Genomic DNA, 27,482 nt, shown 5'->3' with positions numbered 1-27,482 from the left:
ATCAGCGCCTCCCCCTCCCTCCCCGCACCTCCTGATCAGCCCCACCAATCAGCGCCTCCCCCTCCCTCCCCGCACCTCCTGATCAGCCCCACCAATCAGCGCCTCCCCCTCCCTCCCCGCACCTCCTGATCAGCTGTTTCGTGGTGTGCAGGAGGCTCTGGAGGGAGGGGCGGAGGGCACAGCAGGCTCAGGAGGGGGCAGGAAGGGGTGGAGTGGGGGCAGGGCCTGTGGCAGAGCCAGGGGTTGAGCAGTGAGCACCCCCCAGCACACTGGAAAGTTGGTGTCTGTAGCTCCAGCCCCAGAGTCGGTGCCTACACAAGGAGCCGCATATTAACTTCTGAAGAGCCGCATGTGGCTCCGGAGCCACAAGTTGGCCACCCCGATCTAATAGAAACAAAGCCTTCTACATTTTGAAACTTACCTGGGTTCCGTTGGAATTTTCAGGGATATTTCAGGTTTTGAAAAATCAGCAAATTCTGGCAAAATATCTTCTCAGAACTTTTTTGAACAGCTCTAGGTTTTAATCCCATCTAACTGTTTGGGTTTTTTGGTTGGTTGGTTGGTTTTAAAATTCTCTCTACATTTACTCTGGCTTGTTATCCATAGACGTTTGTGATCCCTTTTTTGAATCCAACTAGAATTTTAGCTCTCAAGACTAGCTTGTGGTAACAAGTTCCCCAGCTGGGTTCACTGAGAGTCCCCTTACTCATATAGCAGGAGGATGAACTGGCGTACCTGTTGGATCATATTAAAGAAGTTCTGTATTAAAATCACAAATGAGTTTGATTCCCCATAGTTTAAATTCCAGGGTATTACTAATTAAGAGGTCTCTTGGGTTTTGGTACTGTTTCTCTCCCTCTATGTGTGAAACTTGCAAGCTGCTAATTGCATTAGTACATTCTAAGACAGAGTCTGTTCTCAAAGCAATTCACACAGAGAGACTCAAAGCAATACTCTGTAACAACAGAAACAGGACCCAGAGACTCCCCGCCCTTTTGTTGTATTAACTATTGTGATTAAAATAGAGATAGAGGATGTATGTGGATGGATGCTTGGTGTGGATAATAACTGAATGATCAGGGAGGTGCCTGCCTAAGAATCCAGTGTCCATCGGCTGAAGAAGGCATCAAGTGGAAATAACCAGAGGACCCCCGGAGGGCAGACTGGAATCCACCCAACAGCCTCAAGAATGGGAGAACCAAAGAACAAGATAACACCTAGCAGCATGGAGCCGTCAGGAATGTGCCATCTGCTGATTGATTCAGCAACAGCATGATGAAGCAATTCCCATAGACTGGCATAGGAAGAAACTCCTATAAAAATGGACTCCAGAAAGTGAGAACCTTGGGGTCTGATTCTGCAAACCAACTTCCAGGAGCATCAGATGAGCATCTGACAAGGCCTTGCTCCCTCCTCATGTCCAGGCCACCTGGCCAGTGGCTTGGCATGAGCAACTCTAAGGCTGGTAACTATAACAACCTTGCAGAACCTGTGTGTGTGTGTGTGTATGAATGAATGTGTGAATAAATATGAGATTGAATGGAATGTTATAGCTATAACTAACTGCTTACTATGATTCTTTCTGTATTCACAATAAATGTGGTATTTTGCCTTTTTCCCTTTAATAAGGTCCTGCTGGTTTTTATTTTATTGGTATAACACACCCAATTTACCTGCTCTACACCATTTGTTATTGTACATACATACACACATCCACCATCTCTCACAAGAAGACAGCTGCAATCTTTTCAATCTCTTTTCTTGCAGAGTTTGGTGCTAGGAGTTACAAACTCATTCTGAGATTAGAAATCAAGCAGTGTTCCTTCCCACTCATGCACCATCACCAGTAAGATTATACTGGCTAACTTCTACCATCCAACCTGGGCAATTAGTTGAGGTTGCATACATATGAAAAAAACTGTCCTGCAATTGGAATGTGTATAACAATATTTTGGACAATTTGTGAAGGAGAAATAGAATTCAGTTTAATTGCTATAGCATTACAAAGCCAATATAGGAAGCAGCTGTAAAAAAAATGTATGTCACTAATAGACAAAGGGATGCACGTGAGAATAAAATCCATTAAGTGTAAGGCAGTCAGGCCCAGATCCTCAAAAGGTATTTGGGCTCCTAACTTCTGTTGATTTCAATGGAAGTTAAGAGCCTAAATGCTTTTGAGGATCTGGGCCCCAGATATTACAGTAATGGATGGCTATGACTAACTCTATACATGTGACAGAAAATACCCATGTTCGCATCCTACACATTATTGTACAAAATGTATTACAAGGCAGGTCTTGTATTATTTGAAAATTCATTATTTGCAAGTCAGTATAATCCTGATAAAGTATGCATGGCAACATTGTATGTAATGTTATAAGATTTGCCTGTAATGTTATTAAGACATGTTCCATACCCCTGCCCAAACTGAGATTGGTAGACTGGTCTGTCCTAAACAAAGGAATGTGGGCTTTGCCTAATTTGTATTTAAGCAGTAAACACAGTCATCCAGCAGGAAGGGAAGCAAAGAAAGCTCAAACAGGTGAGAAAAACCCAGCAGGGAACATCCTTCCACATAGCCTCTGTCTCCTATTGACTAGTTGGAAATGTTTTTCAAGAGAGGGACAAACTAGAAAAAGGAGGGACAAATGCCCCAAGGCCCCACTCTCTCCACCTGCCCATTGCATTTAGTGCATCTGAAGCAAAAAAGGAAGCATTTGTTAGACTCTAGGGTGTGGGTGGTCCTGACCTACAGGGGTTGATCAATATGATGGCTGAAAGCATGTGGTGAATCTGTTGTAGTTTATTAAGTTAGGTATTACTAAACATCTTATGTTTGTTTATTTTTCTTATAACCATTTCTGACTTTTATGCCTCATTACTCTTACTTGCTTGAAATCTCTTTGTAGTTAATACATTTTTTTGCAATTTTATCTAATCCAGGGTGTTTAAATTGAAGTGTCTGAATAACTATAAGATAAGAAAATGGCATATTATTCCCTTTAAAGAACAACAGATTTAAGATACTACATAATATCTAGGAGAGGGCTGGGCAGTACAGGACACATTTCTGGGGAGAAACCTGGGACTGGGGGTGTGTTGCGGTCACCCTGCCATATAAACTAAGGCTGGTGAGAGTCAGTGTGTAACTCAAGTGTCGCTGGCAGCCTGCAGTTACACAGACACATAGGGTGTGGCTTGTATGTTGGAAGGGTGTCTGAACGACCCTGATAGGAGCTACTTCAGCAAGGCATTGTAAGTCACCCAGGCTTGCAGGGCAGGAGTGATAAAGCTCCTCATTAGTCTGGAATGCATCTGGTATGTCACAATACATAATTAGAAAACAGATTTGAGTCAGAACGTGCTATTTTAAGCCACTTCTACAACTACATTTAAAACTGCTCTTCGATTTTATTTAAATAGGATACATTCCTGAAGGACTCCTTGAAAAAAGAGAAAAGTTACAGAAGTCATTTTGCAATAATGTATCAAAATAGCTGACTGCATTATATTTAAATTGAGAACCAGCTTGCATGAATGACTTATCTCCAAAGTTTTACTACAAACAGACTTTTAATGCATACAAAACCAAAACAACACAAATGTACACCACAAAAATTCATTTGTACTTTTTCTAATAAAGCTACTGCTACATAATTGTCTATTTTCAAGAAGCAAAATTTAGACGGGAGGTAAACATTTGATCCATGAGCATGCAACAGATGAAGTTAGAGGAAACATCTACATCCAAAGCACTATTAAAATATATCCTAATTGTAATGTTTAAGTGATCTCCAACCTATACCATGCTATAAAATGCCCTTCAAAAAAAAAAAAAAAAAGTCACATCAATGCAAACGAACTATTGTGTTCTCATTTTCTAGTGGGAAGTTACAGTGACAATTTCCCAGATGTTTTAGACCAGAGGTTTATAAACTATGCGCCAACTGATCTCACCAGAGTAAATTTTTCTGTTTTACACTAGAAAGTTTAGAAAGGTAAATTGCTATGATAAGAAAGTTACAATACAATTTTTTGTACATTTTCAACATAAAATCTTTTCTTTAGGCCCAAAGCACAAATTTAGAAAAGTTGGATTTCCCAAGGTTACGGAATTACTAACAGAACTTCCCTTTTCAGCTTTTGGGATATTTTCTTCTCTTGATACATGTACTGAAGTCCCATATTCATGAAGACAAGAATGTACCACTTCCCTGGCACACTTGTTACACTGTAACAGCTCCTTTCAATTTTGAGTTTCTCAGACTAAAAACTGTACTCATCTATTTGGTGCAATATTTTTAACATGGCATAAAGAGGAAATGGGGTCAGAAGTCATTGAGAAGTGTTGCAATTTGAGACTTTTTAGCCTCCCTCCACCCCCACATGTACATTGATAGAATGTCAGTAGTAGCTTTTGACATGAATCCAGAAGAGTGTGCACTTAATACATGAGTCTGCTGTTGCTTAGTCCCACATGGAAACCATCCAAAAAGAAAGTTAAAAATAAGTCCTGCTTTGTTTTTCCTGGGACACCAGCCTCAGTTTGAGAAACTCTTGTTTAAAAAGTATGTTTTCCCTGCTAAACAAAACAAAAACACAACCTAATTCTGTAAAAAGGAGGTTGGACTATAAACCCAAAGTGCTTCTAAAGCCCAGCTATTTTAAATTTTCATGGGAGATACACTAGTTGTGCTATATATTGTGTGTGGCACATTAATCCCATATGGGCAAAGTTTATTTTTTAAATAAAAATATACTGTATATAAAACACTAGGAAGATATCTGGAAACTTGTACCAGCCAAAGTTTACATTTTTTGACATTTAAAAATAGGATTAATTCACTATTTAACAGTCACAAATAATATAATTATATATTTTAAGTATATTTGATTAACTCTGATCAAGATGGGAACATTTTACACTGAATATTTCAGCACTCATATCTAGTAATGTGAGATATGCAAAATAATTTGTCTATATTGTGTAGATTTTTTGAAGTTTATTCCCATATCAAAGGTCCAATCCAACAATCTCTGCAAGACTCCAGTGACCCAATGGGCCTGCTCCAAAGCCCATTCATGACAGTGGGAGTCTTTCTATGGTCTCCAGCGGCTTTGCATCATGCCAGCTTCTAGGCTACAGCATTTGCCTAACGAGTATGGAATTAATAGCTTTTGTCTTAAATTTCCAAAAGTGATTAGTGACAGATTTTGGCTCCTGAACTTGAGACCCAAAAAATTGAAATATCCAGTCAGTGAACAAAATCACTACTCACATTCAAAATTTAGGCCCCAATCCAGTAAGATATTTAAATACATGCTTAATTTTAAGCACAAATTGTTCCCTTGAAGTCAATAAGGCTACTCTTGTGCTTAAATGCTTTCAAGATCAAAGGCTTAAAGTCCCAATTCAGAGGTGCCTAAGCATCTCTGAAGATCAAAGGCGCAACCGCTACATGTATAAAAAGCAGATTAGGCCTCCAAATGTTTAAATTAAAGGACAATATGACCTCTATTAGAGAACTTCTAGAACCATTTGTTTGTGTAAGGAAATTGAAGTCAGCACCCAAGTTAGTTTTCCATGAATAAAAGAATTGTTAGACTTATCTTTTATTGCTGGATTACATTTGACAAAATTCTGAAATGTTTCTATTTTGCAAGACGTATTCACTCTGTAACTGGTACACTTAACACCATTTATAGTAATGTTGGCATGCGCTAGTGAAAGATAGGTAAAATCCTGATATAGTTATTGGGATCAGAATTTGGCCTAATTTCATTCTTTACTTTGTTACAAGTTCAATTACACTATATTTTCCTCTCTAAGTCTTTCAAGAAGTGATCCATATTCAGTTATGTAGTGTCACCAATAGAGCACTGTAAATTAAGTACATATGAACTAAAATTTCATCTTATGTCACTGCACCAGTATACATAATGTATTTAGTAATTTTTTTTAAGAAGAGTGCAAAGAGTTCCATTGATTAAATTGTAATGGTGGTAAAACCAAGAGGTACTTTTCCAAATCTACACTAAGTCAAAAATGCTTGCTTAGGAAGAAGACATTTACAGTGATCAGGTACAATGAGTGTTAAAATCCATTAAACAGATTTAGTTCATGAAAAAATATATATTAATTAGTTTCCTTCCAATGAATTTTGGAAGCTTTAGCTGTACACACTTTATAGGGTCTATTTGCCTTTGGATACACCTCTGTTTGTCCCTGTCTCAGTAACAGTCATTGGAGTAAATTATGCACATTGAGGGAACAGAGTTCACAATATCTTTGTAATAAACACTGTGAAGGAAAAGGGCTGGATGCACAACCAGATCATTCTTTTTCCTCAATTAGTAGAATCACCAGTTTCTGTTTTCCCCATTGGTGCCTCACTAAAAAGCAGTTTTCGAAGAATATTTGCATAGAATGGTCCATACACTTGTTTATTAAAATTCACAATGCTTGCATACTGAGATCCAATAGACTCTATCTCTACCTGAATCACAGCAAGGCCTCCTGGAATCATAGGCATACATTTCTGAATGCCTGGAAGAGTAAGAAGGCTTTTCATATACAGCTGGATTCGTTTATCTGAAACAGAAAAGATAACTGAGTTCATGATAGAACAGACCATATAAATGTAAATCCAAAGCGTCAAGCCACAGTTGCCTTAGAAATACTTCACACACTGGCACATGGAAGAATCAAAATAAGCAGAGACACATCTTGAATGCTACCTTTCCCTACCTTCCTCCTTCAGTTTTAATTTAGAACAAAGTCAAATGTTTCCCATTGTAGAGGGACAGCCTTCAGACTGAACAATAGGATTTATGTTGTGAAATAGATGCACGGCTATAATTAAGACTGAGTTAAACCTGGAGTTGTGGGAGATAGATCCTCCACTGGTGCACACAATCCACAGTTAGGTATAAATTAAATTCCCCTCTGAAATCCTGGTACTTTTAGGTTCACAGAGAACATCCCAGAATCACTGAGAGCATTCTGCTCATATTTGCGGACTCTTTCTAACTTTGTTGTCCCGCCCCGAACTAATCTTTCAGAAGACTGTCTTAATATAAACAATAGAAGCAGCACAGGTTTGCACACTTTATGACCCAATATTTACTGTAAGAAAGTTACTTTCATTTTAACTTTTTCACAATAATTAGGCAATCTTTAACTCTAGCGATTTAATTTTTACAGTATGGATGGGCCATTAGCCTTCATTTATTTAAAAAAATTATGCATACAACCAGAGAACCACATAAATTATACTAACCAATCAGGGAGCTGATGGGATTTTCTTCTTCAACAATGCTACAGATCTGACCTACTAGGCTGTTTTGAATTTCCATATTAAGAGTGGGAAATCCTCTCTCAGACAGGGACCTGTTCACCTCACTGCAAATCTGAACACCTATAGTATTCAGAGCCTCCTTCAAATCAAATTTTCTGAAAAGAAAAAAAAGTTTGAGCATTTAACTCTAACAGTTCTTGTAACATCAGTCACATAGCTATTTTGACACACACACCCTCCCTTTTCTTTTTAAATGAGTCATCTCCAATAAAATAAGAGAGCCAGGTGGATTTTTGCAAACTTTGTCCGCTTTCCAGATGTAAGACACAAATATTCCACCCCAGGGTAAGAGTAGATCCCATTGGCAGGGATGTGAGGGAGGAGGAAGAGAAGACTGCTCATATGATTAAATTCTATTGGCTTCAATGAGACTAATACATGCGCTTAAAGTTAAACATGCACTTAAATACTGTGGTGCCAGTCCAGGAAAATACTTAAGTATACTTAGCTGAACCTGTCCACAGTACAAATTGCCCAAGTAATGACTGACAGAGTTGTTACAACCAAACAGCTGTTTGGTGGCATATGTGAACCACATTTCTATTCTTAACATCAGTCCATATAGGGCAGTGTCCACAACACACACACACACACACAAAATCACCACAATTTGTAGCACTAGTGGCAGTTGCAGCAGAGGAGCCAGGGACTGAATGAATAATGTGAAAGGCTGAAGCAATTGGCAGAGCAACATGATGAAGCTTGCACTGCCAGTCTGTGCCGACCTGAATGGTGCATAAGTGCAGCAATTTCAACACTATACACTGAATTTGGTGTCAGATTTTCAGTACAAAAGTTTAAATTGTAAAAAAGAATTAAACTATATGGATGCACTAGGCCAGCGGTTCTCAAACTGTGGGTCGGGACCCCAAAGTGGGACACGACCAGTGTTCCCTCTAATTTTTTAGGTCCATGTGCAGAATTAATTTTGTTATGTGCACCACTATGGAGGTGATGTGTGGTGGGGGTGGGGCTGAGGGGTTTGGAGTGTGGGAGGGGGCTGTGGGCCAGGGCCGGCTCTAGGTTTTTTGCCACCCCAAGTTCCACAAGCGCAAAAAAACCCCAGAAAACCGGTGGCCGGAATGCCGCCCCTGGAATTGTGCCACCCCAAGCACATGCTTGCTTTGCTTGTGCCTAGAGCCAGTCCTGCTCAGGGCTGGGACAGAGAGTTGGTGTGTGGGGGATGAGGGCTCTGCGATGGCCAGGTGAGAGGCACTTCTCCCTGGCTGCGGCAGCTCCTGCGAGGCTGGGCTGGGGGAGGGGCTCCTCTCTCCAGCCACAGCACTTCTGATGGGCCTGGGCCTGGCACAGGGAGGGGCTCCTCTCCCCAGCAGCTCCAGTGGGCCTGGGCCGGGCCGGACCGGGGGAAAGGCACCTTGCTGCACAGCTTACAGGGAACTTAGGTAATGACCCCATTTTAATGGGGTCGCCAGGGCTGGCTTAAACTTGCTGGGGCTTGGGGCTGAAACCGAAGCCCAAGGGATTCAGCCCTGTGCAACAGGGCTCAGGTTACAGCACCCCTGGAGGGGACTGAAGCCGTTGGGCTTGGCTTTGACCCCTACCCGTCCAGGTCAGTGGGGCTTGGACTTCGGTTCTTTTATCCAGAGCAGTAGGAATCAGCTGGACTCAGGCTTTGGTCCCCTCTCCTGGGGACATGTAGTAATTTTTGTTGTCAGAAGGGGGTCGCAGGAGTTATCAAACTTCATTGCACTGCATCAGGCAACTGTTTTCACTAGTACACATGTAGGTCTAAGAGTGATACATAATAAATGGATTATTACTATCATGTCATGTCAGTAACAAGGTGCATAGGCTATACATGTTAACTATTTCTGTAAAAATAAATAAATAAATCAGTAAAGTTTGTTACGAGCCAACTGGCTTTTTTCTTTAAAATGGGAGGGGGGAGTGAGAAAGAACTTACTCCTTGTTCATCCCTTCCAGCAGAACAGCTGAAATCCTTTTTAATTTGTCAGCAAAATCAGGTAAGCCCACAATAGCTGGGCCTACCATATTGCTAGTTATAAGAGATACACAGGCTATAATCTGTAACTCATTCAGCTTCTCTTTCAACTTCTGAAGACGAACTTCATCTGTTATTAACGTCTAGAATTAGAACAACATTGATTACTGTAAGTGATATCAAGTTGAGACTTAAGCTAATGTCCTAACAAGTAATTTGAGGGGGGCAGAGGAGAAGCTACTTTCATGCAACATTGCAGCAGAAAATTTCAGTGCTCAAGAGTCAAGAAATTCACAGTAATTATAGCCAACCCCTTGCATATGTAGTATTATACAGTTCCTTTAAAAAAAATTTTTTTTAAATAACCAAGAAATAGAAAAATGTATGGATGAGTCCTACCCCAACTCTTGCCCTTTTACAAAAAGTAAGGAGGGCCATAGTGGCATAAGGAGCCCTAGAAGTCCTGAACACAGTTGAGGGAGAATTCCTTCAGTGTGCAAACTGCAGAAGACTGACCTAAGGTTGCCTTCAGAAGCCTCCCTTGTGAGCCCAAGTGTGTGGTGGGGGGGGGAAGGAGAGGAGGGGCTGCAGCTTGCTGCCCACAGGACAGTCCTAGGAGGTGGCCACTTAAGCCCCTGAAGCAGCCCAGGATCAGGATGATGCTAATCATTTTCAGACTAAACAAATTCACCCACACTAAGCAAAAGAGCATATCCAATGTATACAGAACTGAGTTTCAAAAAAGATGACTTAATAGTTTCAGGTGCGTTGTGTCGTTAAAAATTCAAAATATTTTGACCAGCTCCAAGTAGTAACAGTAACTAGTCATAACACATCCGTTGTATATGAACAATTTAATGTTCGTAACAGGACACTTTGGTGGATTTTAAGGTGTATCTACTCTTTCAGCAGTTTGCAATGGAAAAATAACTCCTAGAGTACCACAATGAGACTGTTCATCTAGCTTCTTATATGGAGCCCTATCACTGTGACATCAAAGTGATTCTCCAAAAATTAAGGCCCCGATCCTGAAAAATATCTAAGCACAGAGTTATCCTTAGGCATGCTTGTAGTCCCATTTACTTCATGGGGACTACTCAGACTATTTAAATACTTTGCTGGACTGGGGCCTACACGTTCTGATATATTTCTCTTCCCTCCAGTCAAGAGAGACTGGATTTCTCCCACACTCCTACCCCTTTCCTTAAAGATAGTTATAGTGCATTGTTATGGGATGGCTAAATCAAAGTAGTGAGTTGGCCATTTTCTCCGAAAGTTCTGAGGTTCTTAGCAGCATTCTGATCTCTTGCGGAGAATTCCAGGTTAACGGGCCACTTATATCCGAACAGTTATCTGTTGCATAGAGATTTCACTATTGAGGAGGACAGTGCCATTGTTGCAGTGGAATGGAGCGGTCACAAGAGATGGTGCTCAAACAGGCCGAGGTGGTCATTCAGGGAACTTGGGCCAATGCCATACAGGGGTCTAAAGCCTTGACTGTAACCCAGTATGGAACAGGGAGCCAGTCACAGAGAACACTGGGTTCATGTGCTCTTTGCATCCAATTATTCATCGGTGCAAGGCTACAGTGTTCCACACTACAGTTTTGTTTTCAAAAACCTAGTCTACAGTTTTCGTTCATAGGAAGAGAATTAAGATCATCAAGCCTAGAGCGCACATATGCATGCAACTCGATAGAGAAGTACAAATCTGACAGGAACATGAGCAGTCTTCTTGCCAACCTTAGATGGAAGAGTTTTACACAGCTCGAAAGCTTGTCTGTCTCACCAACAAAAATTGGTTCAATAAAAGATATTTCCTCATCCACCTTGTCTTTCAGATAGAAGAGGGCATGTTTTACTGCTCTGGGCATAAAGGCATTCAGAGGTTGTAAACAGTTCAGGTGAATATGAATGCTGCAAAATCTTCACATTCTAACACTACATGTCCTTCAAAGTGAGGTTACTGAGTTGGTAAATGCTCCTTTCTCCCCACCAGCATCACTTCAGTCTTTCTGGGTTTAACTGCTGCCAACTGGTCTTCATTCATTGTTATTCTCAGCCAAGTACTTAGACAGCTAGCAGATAGATTCAACACACCACTAATCGTACAGGTAACTGAGCTAGGCATCATTTGCCTATTGCTACCATTTAAGTCACGCTGCTTTACCATTTTCCTCTCGTGGGTTCATACAGTTCAACAGGATTGATCCCTGGAGGAGTCTCCAGATGGCAAAGCAGGTGCCAATCATGATTCTATATATGGCCCAAGGGGAATGACCAACTCTTATTAGCAGGAACCTGCTAATACTTGCTATTTCTGGCAGGACAGCAGGATTCCATGGTCAAATGTCTTAAATGCTACAGGGAAGTCCAGTAATATCAGAACGGATGCACTGCCTTTGTCCATGGCAAGAAGATCATTCATAATGTGAACTGATAAACTGCTGTCCTATTAATTCACTCTTGGAGAAAATTCTCTAGCCATTAACATTAGTTTGCTCTTCTCACAGTTAAGGTAACTAGTAAGGCTGTTGCTTACTTTGTTGGAGGAGAGAGCATGCACACAAGCGCATACACACACATATAGTATCGTCAGCACTAAGACATTGTAATGCAGGGAACAACAAGCAACTGATACTTACCAGGAACGTGCTCCTTGATTATGGAGCATGCTACTATGAAACTACGAAATTTGTGGAATTATTTGGCAAGAGAAGTCCTCCAGGAGAGTTCCACGACATCTAGCATCATGAACAGCATAACTGCTGTACCAGCACTTTCATGCAATTAGAATTAAGAGGACATTTTGAGGCACTGGGATAATTTAAGAAGAGTCATGAGAATTCACTTCTTACCTCTGGAATTGCTTTTTTCTGATAATCCCACTGTAACAGTTTCAAGTAGCCATTGTTTAGCACCAGAGTAGGACTGAGATTTGGTTTAGAGCTACCATCAGCACCAGGGGATGAAGAGGTTTCACAAGAAACAGACAACAATTCATCTTTTACTGACTCCTTTATCCACTCTGTTGTTAGATCCAGAGCACCTAAACAAGAACAAAATTTTGCACAGGTTTATTGTATAACTTTCCATGCAAGTGTACAGCATATTGACAAATAATGAAGGTGAACAAGACAACTCCATTTCCGATCTCTAAATATACTGCAGTGAACTGTTAAGTCTGCTCAAGTCAGTTTTCCCCCCAAGCTTTTTTCACCTAGCCAACACAGGTGACCAGCTGAAGCTTCTAGACAGGTTATAAAAACCCCATAGCAGACTCGTGGCACTGGAGCCGTAAGCAAGATTTAAATACAGATATCTGAACCTTCAGAAGTCTAGTGCATTAGCCATCAATGTCACCAGTTTCCCTTCCTCTTCCAAAATTTCTTAACAATGGTTTAGATATATTGTCTTTACAGTGCAACAAGACTCACTTTTGCCTTTACAACATTTAAACTAAACTAAACATTTATTTTCACTAGAGAATAGGTTTTGTTGTTCTATGCTTCATTATGGACTTAATCCTGCCTCTGCCTACTACCAATTACATAGCATGTAATGGCACGTATTCTGGAAAAGCCAGCTACGCATGTGCACATGAGCAGAAGCAGATTTTCAGATACACAAGAGAGTGGTTCCATATATTGCAAGATAAAACTGAGCCCTGTGTATGCAGAACTGTTTTAATCAGATCTCAGATGCTTTGATTGCAGGAACAAGTTCTTCACAAACTGTATCATTTTGACAGGTTTCAGAGTAGCAGCCGTGTTAGTCTGTATTCGCAAAAAGAAAAGAAGTACTTGTGGTGTTGTCTAATGAATTTGCAACAGCAGTACCAATGAAGTCAGCATTTCACAATTATTAGTTATCATATAAAGGTATGATATGGTCACATTTGCCCCCAGGTGCCTTGCTCAACAGATATCTATAGTAACAGAGAGAAAGGTTGGTTTTAATGGTTTCCACTGTATCTGATTAACTGAAAACATTGTAATACGTACTTGGTGTTTCTTCAAGAATTTCTTGGAATTTTGTTCTTTCATAGTCCACCAAGTTACGCTGAAGCTGTGGTCTAATATTTTGAATGGTATAATTAACCATATCCATTTTCATAAGGTCCAGAACATGGAATATTTGTCTGAAAGCAAAGACAAAATTACAGTGCAACATCACAGAAGAAATTAGGTTGAAGTTTCAAGATGAGCTCATATGCTCTTGAACAGCCTGATGTACACCTACATACTTGACTTGTTTTGTAGTCCTTCCACCTTAGAGAACAGGCTCCAAGTACTGAAGAGAAAGTACTAGCACATGGTAGTTTATATACCAAAGCATTTTGGAGAATTAAATAATGTATTGAGATATTTGGTGTAAGTTACAAAAAGTAGGGCAAAGATGTTGCATGATCAAGACACTGGTACCATAGGCCAACAACAGAAAGGTTTTGAAGCAATATGGAGTCAAAGCAAACTGAAATTTAAAAAATTTTAGCAACTCTGATTATGCCAAAATAAAAACAAAACACCTCATTCCCTCCTACTCAACCACTTTACTCCCTGTAGGTATACCTAAGTGATAGCAAAAACATAATACAGCAAGAAACTATTTTTAATATTACAGAGCTAATACATCTGAGGCTCATGCAGATTTGTGAATCAAACCTTAAGAGTGAAGTCTTTAATAAAGGGAATGGTACAGATAGAAAGAACTGAGCTTCACTTTCATGTTCCAGATGGAGTGTACATTTTTCCCCCCCCTGCCAGTTCTAAAAAAGAACACTCACCTTTTAACTTGTAAGAATAAGTAAGTTTGATATGGAAGCATGCACAAAACACATGGAACTGCATGACGTTTTTGTTTTCAAAAATGGTGACACTTTTCAGGGTATGGCAACACTAACATACACCATTGAAAAAATATGCTTGTGAAAAACCCAAAACAATTAGAACTCTTAAATGAAGTACCGTGTTACTAAACTCTAAACCAACACCTCTTTCAAATGAAAGCATTTCGGCAGTTTCTTAGCTTAGCCCGCTATTCCAGTTTAATGTTAGTTTTGAGTTCCTTTCTTCTCCACCCAAACACCTTGTCTGTCAAATTGATATTTTCTAAATAAACAAACAAAAGTATGATATGAAAAGTAGCCAAACACCAACCTGAACAATTCTACAATATTGACAGTTGCTTTTAACTGTTTTATATCATCATCTCTTATTGGAGCACATAATTTCCCCATAGTGTTGATGACATAGTTAGCTAGCCCAAGAATGTCAACAGCATCATGCTCAGCCTGCTGTCTTATAAGATCTGCATCCAGGACTTCACAGATTTGGTTTCGAATCCTGTTCGCTCCAGGAGTTAAAAAGGAAAGAAGAGTCTGAAGTGAAAAACAAAACCAAAAAGCCATAAGACATGTCAATAAGTGCAGCAACACGAGACCAGCAAGCCCTTAATAACTGTGATGAAATGAAAGCAGCTTTTTGAAGACGTCAAGGGTACACTGTAGAGCCTGACTGCAAATCCCGAATCTGGAAAGGCTATTTTATTTAGCAGGATGGGAGAAAGCAGCCAAAGGGAACAGAAAACAGATACAGAAGCTGGTGAAGACAAGTTTACTGGCTTACTGGTTGAGACCTTTGCAACTTTTCAGAAACACCCTTAGGTCTTTACTAAAAAGTTAATGAATTGGTACCAGGATTTCCAGTAATAAGGGAAGATCTTGATCCTATTTGGAAAGTTGATGTCTGACTTTGTATTCTAGGCATACTATAGTACTGTATCACATCCCCATCCTGCAACTAACACGTAGAAGTAACCCACTGACTACGGTGGGGGTCCACCCACATGGAATCATTTGCAGGATGGGGCCTAAGATGTCAACACAATGCTGGGGGTGTGAAGCGGGGAAATAAAAACTAACTTGCCTCCTTAATTTCTTCAAAGAGCTTGATAGCATGATGATATTCTGGAGGATCTTCATTCAGTTCTGACTCCAAATGATCCCAGAATGCCTTATGTACAATTTGTTTCACTCTACCCTCCAAACTGCTGGAAAATCAATTTGCACAAAAAGATTTAAAGAAGTAAACAGAGTTTAAAAACAAAAACAACCAGCACACACAATCTTAAACCAGTCCAATGATTCGGTAGAGAACCATCATCACATCTGCTAATTCGAAGATCTATATCTGCAACCAGATCACCCTTGGACCCCGGGTTATCACCCCCCAAAACTAAGCAGGATTAAGAATTAAAATGAGAGGTTTCCCAAGAAAATCCTGATATTGCAGAAAGTGGTGTTGGAAATTCAGTATTTGGGTATAAAAGGTATCCCAACTCTATATTAAACAAATTCCACTACCTTGTTGCTATTGAGTAATATGTTTCGGGGGAAGCATTTTTTTTGGCATATTATATACAAATAAAAGAACAACCCTAACTTATCATCAATAATAATCCCATTGTATTTTTTGTAAAAATTGGCTCGATAGCATGGCCAGATTCCATTTTAAATGATAATCTCTCAACATTCCCACTGTAGTCTAAACTGGGTATGTAAGTTATTCCTTTCTTCCTCCAACTTCCCAGAAGTGTTTTAGTCTGCAGAGCAGCATGAGTACTGTGTTCATTACTGAGATGAGTATATAGATTATACACAGCATTTGAGCTATTAAGTAAGCTGTATAGATAAAAGCCATACACATGGCAGTACTACAACTTTAGCCCCCAACCCCTTCACAGAGATCTTAGATTGGCAAGAAACATTAAAGGTGGACTCCAAAAGTAGAGTGCATACCACATTGCTTACATATCTCCCCTTGCAGATAAGGCAGAGCATCATATGCTCCAGGAGAAGAAAACGTGTTAAACCTACCAAATTGTACCACTTATGCCACAATGTTGCAGCCTTGACAGTTCCCCATTAAGTGTGGAACACCTTTGCAGGCTGTGTACCTTCAGACCCGTTTCCCTTGCGTGCACACACACACCCCATATCAGTTTCTGCAAAATTTATAAAGGGTAACTTACCTGTTCTGTGGGAGGTCTACATGTTCCATGTGAAAGTTTTCATTTACAGCAATTTCATGAGCTAGAGTCAAATTTGACAAGTTTCTTGCAGCAGCCATCAATTCATCAAATGTAACAGTTTTTGGAGGGCTTGTTGCTGTAATGAAGGAAAGGAAATGAGAGCCACAAGTCAGTTGTAGGTAAGTTCAATTTTAAAAGATGGATTGGACTGCAAAAACCAAACATGGAAATAGTTAGGCATGATATTTTATTTCCTGTTAACTGGACACTAATTTATGAGAAGCTAGCTAGACTGAGAGTTCTTTGCATCTCCTTAAAATGATCTGGTAAATGAACGACCCTCCCAGCTCATCTTTGGAAGGTAGAAGACTCTCATGGCATGTTTTGAAGAGCAGTAGTTTAGTCTGATATCTTGGCCAATGTACCCCTCTCACACTAAACACAGGACCCATTAAATAACCCAGAGTTTTGGACAGGCAGGTTTTACATAAGAGTCAAAATAAGCAAGCACGCATACAGGCTGCATGTTATTACTGAGCAAATGGATGCATTTCTCTCCACAATCATTGTAACCACAGTCTAAACTCATTACTTTGAGATATGCAGCTTCTGTTCCATAGCATATGCTACAGTGTCTTTGCCCCACTAATCAAGTCTCTGATTGAAGAGTTTATGTTGCGAAGGACATAACGCACTCTTACTTGAAAGAAGGAGTGATTGCTCACAAAGTTTCTAAAATAAACTTCTGTAGTTTATTTTTCACATTTGGAAACTGTACTTTTGAGAAGAGTGATACAGGACAGGGAACATACCAAATACAAACTTTCAGTTCCATTAACAAGTTTACTTTTAAACAGACAAATGTATACATACGAAAAAGATTTGTTAGCATCAGTGAAGTGCTCTACAATTAAGTGCTTTTTATGTACAGTAGTATTTATTCTCAAAAGTCATTCAAAGTAACTTGCTTCACCTATTTTATGTTTTGACTTCTTACTGTTCAATGAAAAAAAGTCACAACACTATTGATTTGATTTCATAATTCTGAAGTTTAAAGACAAAATGGAGGCATCCTGTCCTTTGTTCATGAAGCAACATTTGGTGGATGGACAGAATGGTACTATTTTGTAACCTATAAGCCAAAGCCAGAATAACCCAAGACAAGAATGTCCTGCCAGGCAAACTTTGGTTACTCTTTCAGAAGGAAGTAGTAACAACTGTTGCATGTATACGAAGGATCTGCTTGTGCTTCATGGTGGCAGACTGTACCCCTTGGAGATGTGGTGATCTAAACAAGAAGCTGTGCCTTTCTCCTAACACTCTCTGAAGTACCAACTATAAATCCCAACTCCCACTACATGCGTGGGACACCCAAGAAAATACACAAATATAGCCTAGATCTCTATTTTACAGGTTAAATCTGCTTACAAGCGGGGGAGCTGGGTTTGCTTGAAGAGTCACTAGTAAAACTCTGCCTTGAATATTCAGAGTCACTGGAAGAAGCTGTGCTTTCAGATAGCCTTGAAGAATCAAAATCACTGTTCTGGTCATCATTGAGGGGCATTTTGAGTCACTTCACTTGGTACAGTACACAGAACCTAGAAAGAAATAATTTTACAAGATCAACATTTTCTAGCACTTCATATTTTCCAAAGATTTCTTTACAAAAAGCAGCAATATTTCAATAGTTACTGTTATGAGCACTGAATATTACATTGCAAAATAGGGATAAATGCTTGCCTACTTTATAAGGGTGTTATGAAGTTTAGTGGATTTGTGAAGTTAACTGCTTAATTTGTAACACTTATAGGATTGTACAAATCCTAAGAATTAAACTTTCGATTCTGCAAGAAGTTAAATGAAAATTAAAGATTAACGTCAGTAGCATCAACCTCTAATCTACTCTTTACGCAGAAGGTATTATGCTGTCAGGAGCATCAGAAGCAGAGCTCTCAAACTCTTTAAAAGGTACTCCTTAAAGCACTCCCCCTACTGATGAATTTAGGTGTAGAGCAGCACTCTAAAGGCACCTTAGTTTCTGCACTTGGTCATAGCAACCCCTTTCTCCCACAAAGTTACTGCAGTTACAGGGGCAGGAGCTGGAGCTATGTTTAAAGGGAGGGAGGGAATTAATACATCTTGTCAAAGACATTCAATTTCTTCATGGATCTTGAAATGTGAAAGGATTCACCTAAAAAGAGCAAGCCACAGAATCAGACTAATAATTGTGTTGAACTGGAAATGAGATGAGGAAAAAAACAAAAACAAACAAAATAAAAAATAAAGTTACTATTAATAAAAAATTAATGTTACATTTGTTGTGGAAAACGAGTCACACCATCTGTTCGGTTCAAACAGTTTGAGGTTTTTTTATTTGAATACAAGCGTGCAGGGAGAAGGACACAGAGATGGCCACAAGCAGGTGCTTCTCTGGTCTTTCTCTGTTCTGCCCCTATAATACCAGTCTTATATAGTTTTTTACATTTAAGTTAAATGATACATTTTCTTAATTTTTTTATTACTTAAGCATTGTTAATAAAGCCTTATAAGGAGCCAAAGTAAACAGTTTTATAATTAGCACTGTGCTGACGCACTTTGTTATTATTAAGATCTGCAGTTTGCTTGTGGCATCGTTTTGTCTCAGGGCTTTTGCAGGTTTGGGGGGCGGGAGTTGCATATAATGGACAGCTAGGGACTTGAGCTAGGCTAGAGGTTGGCCTACTTTGTTATCTGGGTCAAAATACCACGGCCCAGCATATGCAAATGCTCTTAGCTTAAGCGAAGTCTTACAGGATGCAGGCCTGTAGGCCTCTTGCGTTATCGCTCTTGCCTATGCTGCATATAGGGCATAGGTCTTGTCACAGGGTGGGATGGGGTCAGGTTCAACACCAAGGTTAACAGCAATTTTCCCCACAATTCCCCCATTTTGTGCTTTTAGCACAACTATTAGTTTTAAACCTTTATTTTTATTAAAACCTTGTATTTTTTTATTTTAAATTAAATGTCTTCGCCTTTGGGGTTTCAGTTGAATGCAACGACAATGCATGGTTAGGATGAATATGGAAGGTGCTAGTTTTATTACATTTTTTACAATAACGATAACATAATTTTAAACTAAACAACAACACTGAAAGCATTTTTGTATAAATGTTAGTTCTCAATTTAATAGCAAGAGCTGTGTTATAAACCTGTACCATCTTATCACTTGCCAGAAGCTGGGACTGGCCAACAGGGGATGGATCACTCGGTAATTGCCTTGTTTGGTTTCTTCCCTCTGATGCATCTGGCACCAGCCACTGTCAGAAGACAGGATACTGGACTAGATGAACCATTCTTTTATCCCTGTGTAGACATATCCACAGAAACATAAGACCCGCAGCATGGCTGCAGCTGGCCCAGGTTAGCTGACTTGGGTTCCTGGGTCTAAAAATTGCTGTGTAGACATTTGGGCTCAGGCTGGGACCCAAGCTCTGGGAACTTCCACCCTCACAGGGTCCCAGAGTTTGGGCTCCAGCCTGAGCCTGAATGTCTACACAGCGATTTTTCAGCCCCAGAGCCTGAGCCCGAGTTAGCTGACCTGAGCAAGGCACAGGTTTTTTAATCCTTGTGTAGACATATCCTACGTGCCCCTTGAAGAGGTAAACCAGAAGGCTCACTCCTTCACATGGAGTTCTGGAAAAGGTGGTATTTAAGTTATTGGGCTAGTAGGGGAGGAAGTCTGAGGAGCCAGCACTAGTTTCAGGGACTCTGGGCCACATGCTCTGAGCTCTCAGAAGTGGGTGCCAGATAGCCCTGCCCCCCAAACTGGCGGCAGCAACTGGATTCTGTTCAGACTGGAGGCTTAAAACACACAAGATCTAGCAGCTCAGTTCCCTCACAGCAGTCTGGTGACTGGCCATGAGGAGGTGCTTGACTAGACCTCTGACACATGGCATTATATTGCATGCTTTAAAAAAAATTCTTCCTCACAATGTAGAATATTCACTACAGGCGTTAACTCTCACATGTGAGTGTATTAAGCTGTTATGAATAGGTGCCTGGCAAACCTGCAGATTGAGGATGCCTGTCCCCAGAAAAAGAGACTGAACAGATTGTGAGGAAAGCTTGCAATGCCACTACATGCTTCAACAGTGAGCGGGAAGGTCCACATTCATGGAACAAGCAGTGAATCCACTTTCTATGCCCATTCAAAAGACTTTGACTCTGCTGATATTAACAGCCAAGGGTCTTGATAGTGATGCACACACCTGTGTACCACCAAGTGACTCAAGACTAACACCTGTTCCTGTAGCAGAGGCATGTGTATGCATGAAACAGAGGAAACCTATTCATTTTGTTAATGTAGTTGTTCACAAGCTTTTAATTATAAACCCGAGCACCCCAACACAAGATGACACAGGGAAAGAGTATCATGACCTTTGCTAGCAAAGACTTATTTCTTAGAGAAGTTCTCTGGGGTATTGGGGGAAGGGCTAAAGAAATGCATTCTGCACAGATCTTAATACTGTGGATCTGGACATTACTCGCATGTTGTTACTGTAACAGATGCACCAAACAATAAGCACACACCCACACCCCATATTTTCTGTGCATAACAAGCAGAAACTGGAAATATTAATTCAGAACGTTAAAAAAAAAATTAGCTCATCCAACAGGTGTTTGTCAGAGGTAAGTACAAACTGCTCAGGTGAGGGATTCACATTTTCTAAATGTACATAATATATATATACACCCTGCATCCATAAACATTAGTGGGCATTCTTGATGCAGATGTAGGTTGCTATATAGTGCGATCATTTCTCTGCAATGTAATCTCCTTTCTTCCAAGTTGTGCACTCAGTTTTTCCTCCCTGATTTTTTATATAAAATGTTTATTATCCCTGATAAATCCAGGAAATCTCTTGTACTCCCTCCTATTTTGGAGATTGGAAAAAGAAAGCCATCTGTCTAAAGTTTCTCTTCTTGATTTAGAGTGTGTTTTGTATCCCCCCATTTGTGGCCACCAATTGGGTAGCTGGCAAGAATCAAACTTAGCTTTTTACATTCAGTGTAGTGAGGTAGTCTGCCCACATGAGAGAGTATTGAAGATCACTGGACAGAACTATCTTGTTTTTTATTTGTTCTTCCCAGTGACTTATGTGTTGGTCCAATATCTTGAGTATATATGTGATATGGGGTGGTACGGATCATGTTACTTGTCAGGGTGTTATAGTTGTTCAGCAACAATATTTGGGAGTGGATCTGGTTTTCACTTGGATTTATGGTGTTTTTTTTTTTTTTTTTTTAATACCTTCCAGAAGCTTGAGATGGAAAGAAAATTGGCTCTGTTGGTTGAGATGGCACTAGAAGGAGGAAAGCAATAGCTCTGCTCTGCAGTCATTGTTCGGGGTGCACTGTGTGGAGGAGGGGGAAAATGTACATATATTAGTTTGCAGATGTTTTACAGAGTTTGTCCCAAAAAGTGTAATTAACTGCTAAAATTGGGCTCCAGATTGCATTTCTACTTAATAGACTGGGTTGAATTATCGTATTACGTTTCCACAGTAGTTATACTGGAGGGTTAATCTAGTAGTCTGTGTGAACTGGAATAGCTTTTTTTGCAATGCTTTTATAGCCAGTCTAAGCTCCCTGAAATTTATTTTGGATGGCCAAGTACAAATATAATTTAGCACTTGTTCAGTTTCCTTATCTCTTTTACAGCATTTTAGTTTGTTTTCAGACTTTTAAATGTATTGGTTTTCCAGTTTCACTTACTGGGTCCTATGAGCTGCCATCTCATCTAGATGATAGTACAACTACATAGATGGGATTCCCACTATACAACTGAGAGAAAAACTGAGGGCAGATCTACACTACTGCTTCAATTGATCTAACTTATGTCACTCGGGGTGTGAAAAAATGACACTCACCCACCCGAGCAACAGAAGTTAGTGTGTCTCCTTAGATCGCTCTCCCATCGACCTACCTTCTGCCTCTCATGAAGGTGGAGTAATTATGTTGACGGGAGAGCACTCTCCTGTTGGCACAGAGTGTCTTCACCAGACTCACCGCAGCTGCATTGGTGCAGCTGTGCCAATGTAGTGCTTCTAGTGTAGACCTTCCCTAAGTTTGAGGATTGTTCCAAGGCTGATAAGTCACTAGCATGTAAGAAGGTTCAACCTGAAGTTACATCCTATTTTACTCCCCTTTTTACATGAAGGCCTTTGGTGGCATGCTTATTTGGGTGGATTGCACATGAATTTTACTTAGGTTACATGGTTTTCTGCCAATTCTATTGTGCAGCAATTTAAGGCTCATTCCTGGATGCTAGACTGAATCAAGAACTATTTTTAAATCTACAAAGCACACAAATCTTCTCCCCTGGCTTTTTACAGGTTTTTTATGAGGACACAGGATACCCAAAACACTGTTAAAAGTTCGGGGACAGAGAGCATGGTCAACAACTTCATTCCTTTGGCACAGTGGAACTTGCTGCAAAAAAAGTAAAGCTGGTCTGTGTGGAAGACAACCTTCTCTGGGGGTGGTCTGAGAACATGGAACGAACTCCACCAGTAAGTAAGCACTATCACAAACAGCACCACTATCTACTACAAGTGCAAGGCACATTTCTTTGATCTTGCCTTCTCTAATACAAACATACATGCATACAGATATATTTAACAAGACAATCCATTTGTTTCTCCCTCTGGGGAAGAAATGAGAGAACAAACAACAAATGACAGATGTGTAGCCATATTGCTTAACATACTATTGGAAGGTTCTCAGAGACTATGGTGATAAACACAGTACAAAAACCTATATTGAACAGGTAAGGTAAAGATGGGGTCAGTTTCTCAGGAAGAATCCAGTTTGACTTTCACAGATTAAAAGAATACAAAATTTGACTAACAATGTAAAGGAACATACTACAGAATATTTTGCTGCTGACATAGATACCTCTATAGTTGCTTGGGTTAAGGGAATCTTGCTTTTATATATTGAGATAATTAGTCCATACTACTTGGGTGACCCGATGTCCCAATTTTGGGTTTTTTTTTTTTTTTTTTAAATATAGGCTCCTATTCCCCCCCCCCAACCCCGTCCTGATTTTTCACACTTGCTGTCTGGTCTCCCTACACATGACATATATCAGGGAAATATCTAGATTGCAGGATTAGGTAAAACAATTTTAGAATGGCTGCCTGGGTATATTAGGTTTCTTCTTTGACATTATCTGGGCCATGTGATTTCCCCCTAGTTTAAGTTTCCTGAAGGTTTTCCTTTAGTTCATGTAATATACAAGGTATCTTGAGGGAGGACTGTCAGTTTACTTTAATAGAGCCTTTAAGCGCATTTTTTAAAAATAATGCTGTTTTGTTCAAGTAAGATTTCCACGCTGGCTCCCTTTGTGTAGGCCTTGGAAGTGTTCTGCCCAACATTTACTAGTCTGGATTGATTAGTCTTGTTTCTTTTCACTTGGTTTAAGTTCTTTTTACCTTTGCCAGAACAAGCCAGCGCCTACTGCATCTTCAGTTTGTGCTACTTCCCCCCCCCACCCCGCATAAGGTGCTGACACTTCTGCTGTAGCATTGATATGTACTTGTACAGTATGTCGGGGCTAGTGGAAGCTCTGTTTTAACAGTTAGAGAATTCCCTCACTTTCCTTCTTAGTCTACGGTAGTTTGTAACAAGTTATTAGTCTTGTTTGGTTTGAACCACCAGTCCTTTTTTGATTGTTAGGAAGCGTTTTGTTGAGAGATCTACACAAGTTTGTGTGTGTGATATCTTATCTTTTTTCTACAGCAAGGGAAACGTTTAGAAACATCAATTAGTTTTCTTGATTGGGGTCTTCAGGGATTCCTCAGTTTTCTTTCAAACCTTTATTCCCACATATATTTCTTCAGATCTGGTGTGTTTATTGTTAGTTGATTAACTTTACATAGATGACCAGTTAGCTATGGACTGCTAAGTACGATGATGATTAACGTACAAGCACATTTATGTCACTAAAGTTTACACCTACTACAGTACCCTGTTGTCCTTTGCTAGTATACAGAAAAAACTCTGTCTAGAGCCCACTCTTGCTTTTCTATCGAGAATATATAGACAAATTTTTTTGCTGTTTTTTTTTTTAAACTCAAGACACATTCTTAGTTCTCACAGAACCATCAACACAAGCAGTGAGAACGATGTCAGTTTCAGCAAAGCTAGGGCAGTGATTTTCAACCTTTTCTCATGTGCAGATCAACAAAAATTTTCAAACGGAGATGCAGATGCCTTTGGAAATCTTAGGCATAGTCTGCAGACACCCTCCCCAAGGGTTCACAGACCACAGGTTGAAAACCACTGCGCTAGGGTACCTTGTTTTCAAAGGTGGGTGTGCTCCTTGCTCTCTGAAGGGGTGGATGGTGCTTCTCTGCCAGCCTAGGTGAGCACTAACGTCTCCAGAGGTAACAAATCTTCCTGCTGCTTAACAGCTGCTAGTTTCCGAAATCAGGTGGGTCAGGCGCGGGGCAAAGTGGGCTGTCACGCCAAGGAGCCGCCCTCAGAGGGCGGCGGGGGGATGTTCCGTCCCGCGGGCACGCTGCCCTTTCCGCAGCGGGGCGGTTGCCAGCCCTTGGGGCCGATCGCAGAGTCCCACGGGCGCCGTGCAGGAGCAGCTTGGCCCCGCTCCCCCGCCTCACGCACCAGCACCCGGCCGGCGGCTCTACTCCCCCTCCACCGCCAGCCACCGCCGCCGCACCCCGGGGCCCACCTGCCCCCTGCAGCCCCCCTCGCCCCGGCGGCTCCGCCCCGCCTGGCCAGGGCTCCTCCCCCAGCCGCGCTTTGGGCAGCGCCTCGAGGCAGGAGCTTTGGCACCAGCCCAGCAAAACAAACAGCGCTTCCAAGGGAACCGGGGCCGGCCGCCCCCCCAACCCCGCTCGGCCGCCCCCAGGCTCTGCCCGCGCCCCAACGCGGCGGGGAGACAGTCCCCAAGGGGCAAGCGGGGTTTGTTTACAAACGGGGGGGGGGAAATCAGCGACCCCCCCAGCACCGCCGCCGGAGGGGCTCAGCTGCCTCCTTGGTGCAGTGGGGGAACGTCTGCCCAGAACGTGACACCCCCAAAACCCAGCCTCCCCCCGCCCGCCCATTTGGGGGAGGGGGGGCACAGCCAGTCCCACCCCCCGCAGGGACCCGGCCGCTCCCGCGGACCCGCGTTCATCCAGCCCTGGACGGGCAGCTCCCTGGGCAGTCCCGGGGGGGGGGAGGGGGCTCACCCTGCGACCCCCGGCTGCCTCTCGCGCTGCCGCTCAGCTGTCCGCGCGGTCGGGGCTTTAAACCCCCGCGGGGCACTTAGCCAAGACTATTAGTAGCTCCTTGGGCGCTTCCATCCCGCCGAGAGGCGGGGGGGGGGTTAACCCTTTGTGGGTCGCTCAGCTCGGCCACGCAGATGGAGGCTGGGGGGGGGCAATAATCAGAGAGAGGCAGGATCCCCCTCCCGCTCCGCCAGTCCGCGGTTCCGGGTTTAGTTCTGTTCGGGGGGGTAGGAGCCCCCCTTTCCCGACAGAATGGAACCGTCCAGGCGGGAGGGGGAAGGGCTGGATGGTGTTTACGGAAGGGCCATGTCCTCAGTGCGCCCTCCCCGGATCGTGCCTCCCTTCGCGGGCGGCCCCGGCTCAAGAGGCGCGCAAGGGGGCGGGGAAGAAAGGGATCACCCTGCTGCTCCCCTCGATACCCTCCCCCATCCTCACCCCCCCGCGGCAGGGAATCCCCCCATCTGCCACCCCACCACTGCCCCGCTCCCCCCACCTCCGATGCACTCCCCTCTCCTCCCACCCCCCGTATTCCCCATCCGTCTCCCCTCTCCATGCGCTGCCTCCCACCCTCGATATCCTCCCTCATTCCCCCCAGTCTCCCCATCCCTTCCACTGCTCCGCTTCCCCCACCTCTGATACCCTCCCCCATCCGCTCGCCCCCACGAATCTCCTTCCATCCCCTGCCCCGACCCCTTATACCCCCTATCCAGGGGTGCTGGAATTCGGGGTCCTGTGGGTGCAGCAGCACCCCATGGCTTGAAGTGGTTTCCAGCATATGTAGAGTTTACAGTTTTGCTGAATAGTTTTGAGTACCCACACAACAACAATTGTTCTAAATGCCTCTACCCCCATCCTTCCCCCAGGCACTGAATCCTCCCCCACACCCCAGTCCATCCTCCCCAACATCCACTGCCCCGTTTCCCGCAGGGGGAAAGGCGGGTTCGCAAAACCTTTCCCGCTGCACCAAGAAGAATAGGAACATAGTCCTTACGTTTACTTGCAAACTGTGTTGGGTGCTGCTGTGGGCGCAGCTCCTCCGCAGGTCAACCACCAGGGACCTTGTCAGCCTGATCTCCGGGAGCGAAGCTCCATGAGATACATAGAGGCACAGCTTCACTTTGTACCCTGCCAAGGAAAGTCATGGCTGTAAAAGACGTCTGTCTCTAACACGCCAAACTGTTGTTAGGAAGGATGTTCGGATTTAAAGAGACGCTTTTTAAAAACTTGTCCTTGTATTTTACATTGCGTAACAAGCCGGAGAACACGTGCACACCAAGGTTTTGTTTGCACATCTGCCATTTTCTTGTTTTGTAGCCCTAGCACACTCACAGCCTCTCTGCCTCAGTTTACTCATGCGTCTAGCTCACTGCTATGGCGTTGTAGGGCTTACTCAGTCCTTTAAGCCCTGCCAATGGAATGTGCTAAGGAAATGCAGACTGTCATTATTGTAGCTATTCTTACAGCTGTACTGACTTCATCAGTGAAGCCCAAGCACTGTAAGATTTGATTATTTACTAATAACAGTGTATAATATAGTCGTCTTGCTTCGTGCTAAAAATTCCTGAGCCATGTGCAATGTGATCTCCTACCAGGAAGCAAAATGCTAGCAGTCATCTTACTGCACTAAGTAGCTCTTGGTAATAAATCATATCTTGCTTGTCCTTGTTATACATAGCTCTTCCTCCCTCCTTGTGAAATAATGCCATTAGCATACGCACACCTGACACGTAGTATATGTGATGAAGGTTGTATTATCTTCTATTAAATTGTAAACTCTTTGAGGGCAGGACTGTCTTTTTGTTCTGTGTTTGTAGGGCTCTCAGAACACTGGAGTCCTGGTGCATGTTGGGGCTCC

At 42.0% G+C, this 27,482-nt stretch overlaps 1 protein-coding gene across 7 annotated transcripts; it reads right to left on the bottom strand.

Annotated features, from left to right (window-relative positions):
- TCP11L2 (t-complex 11 like 2) lies at nucleotides 1-26,678 on the bottom strand. Of its 7 annotated transcripts, XR_013347356.1 has the most exons (12): nucleotides 24,692-24,960; nucleotides 17,781-17,950; nucleotides 16,353-16,488; nucleotides 15,248-15,371; nucleotides 14,480-14,700; nucleotides 13,325-13,461; nucleotides 12,179-12,369; nucleotides 9,283-9,464; nucleotides 7,281-7,453; nucleotides 6,498-6,592; nucleotides 123-735; nucleotides 1-28 (listed from the first exon to the last, which is right to left on the bottom strand). XR_013347356.1 is itself a non-coding variant. In XM_077828859.1 (10 exons), the coding sequence occupies exons 2-10, from the start codon at nucleotides 17,914-17,916 to the stop codon at nucleotides 6,348-6,350; spliced, it is 1,545 nt and encodes a 514-aa protein (XP_077684985.1). In that variant the 5' UTR covers nucleotides 17,917-17,950; nucleotides 26,619-26,678; the 3' UTR covers nucleotides 3,539-6,347. The 7 variants fall into 7 exon arrangements, 6 of the variants coding, with proteins under 6 accessions (XP_077684985.1, XP_077685002.1, XP_077685010.1 ...); XM_077828859.1 differs by lacking the exons at nucleotides 1-28; nucleotides 123-735; nucleotides 24,692-24,960 and adding an exon at nucleotides 26,619-26,678 and having other exon boundaries at nucleotides 3,539-6,592; XM_077828876.1 differs by lacking the exons at nucleotides 1-28; nucleotides 123-735; nucleotides 24,692-24,960 and adding an exon at nucleotides 25,589-25,599 and having other exon boundaries at nucleotides 3,539-6,592.
- Nucleotides 26,679-27,482: the final 804 nt, after the last annotated feature.

Source organism: Eretmochelys imbricata, chromosome 1, assembly GCF_965152235.1.
Source record: "Eretmochelys imbricata isolate rEreImb1 chromosome 1, rEreImb1.hap1, whole genome shotgun sequence".
NCBI classification, from domain to species: Eukaryota; Metazoa; Chordata; order Testudines; family Cheloniidae; genus Eretmochelys; species Eretmochelys imbricata.
Note: the sequence above shows the minus strand (reverse complement) of the source record. Positions and strands in the feature narration are given on the sequence as shown.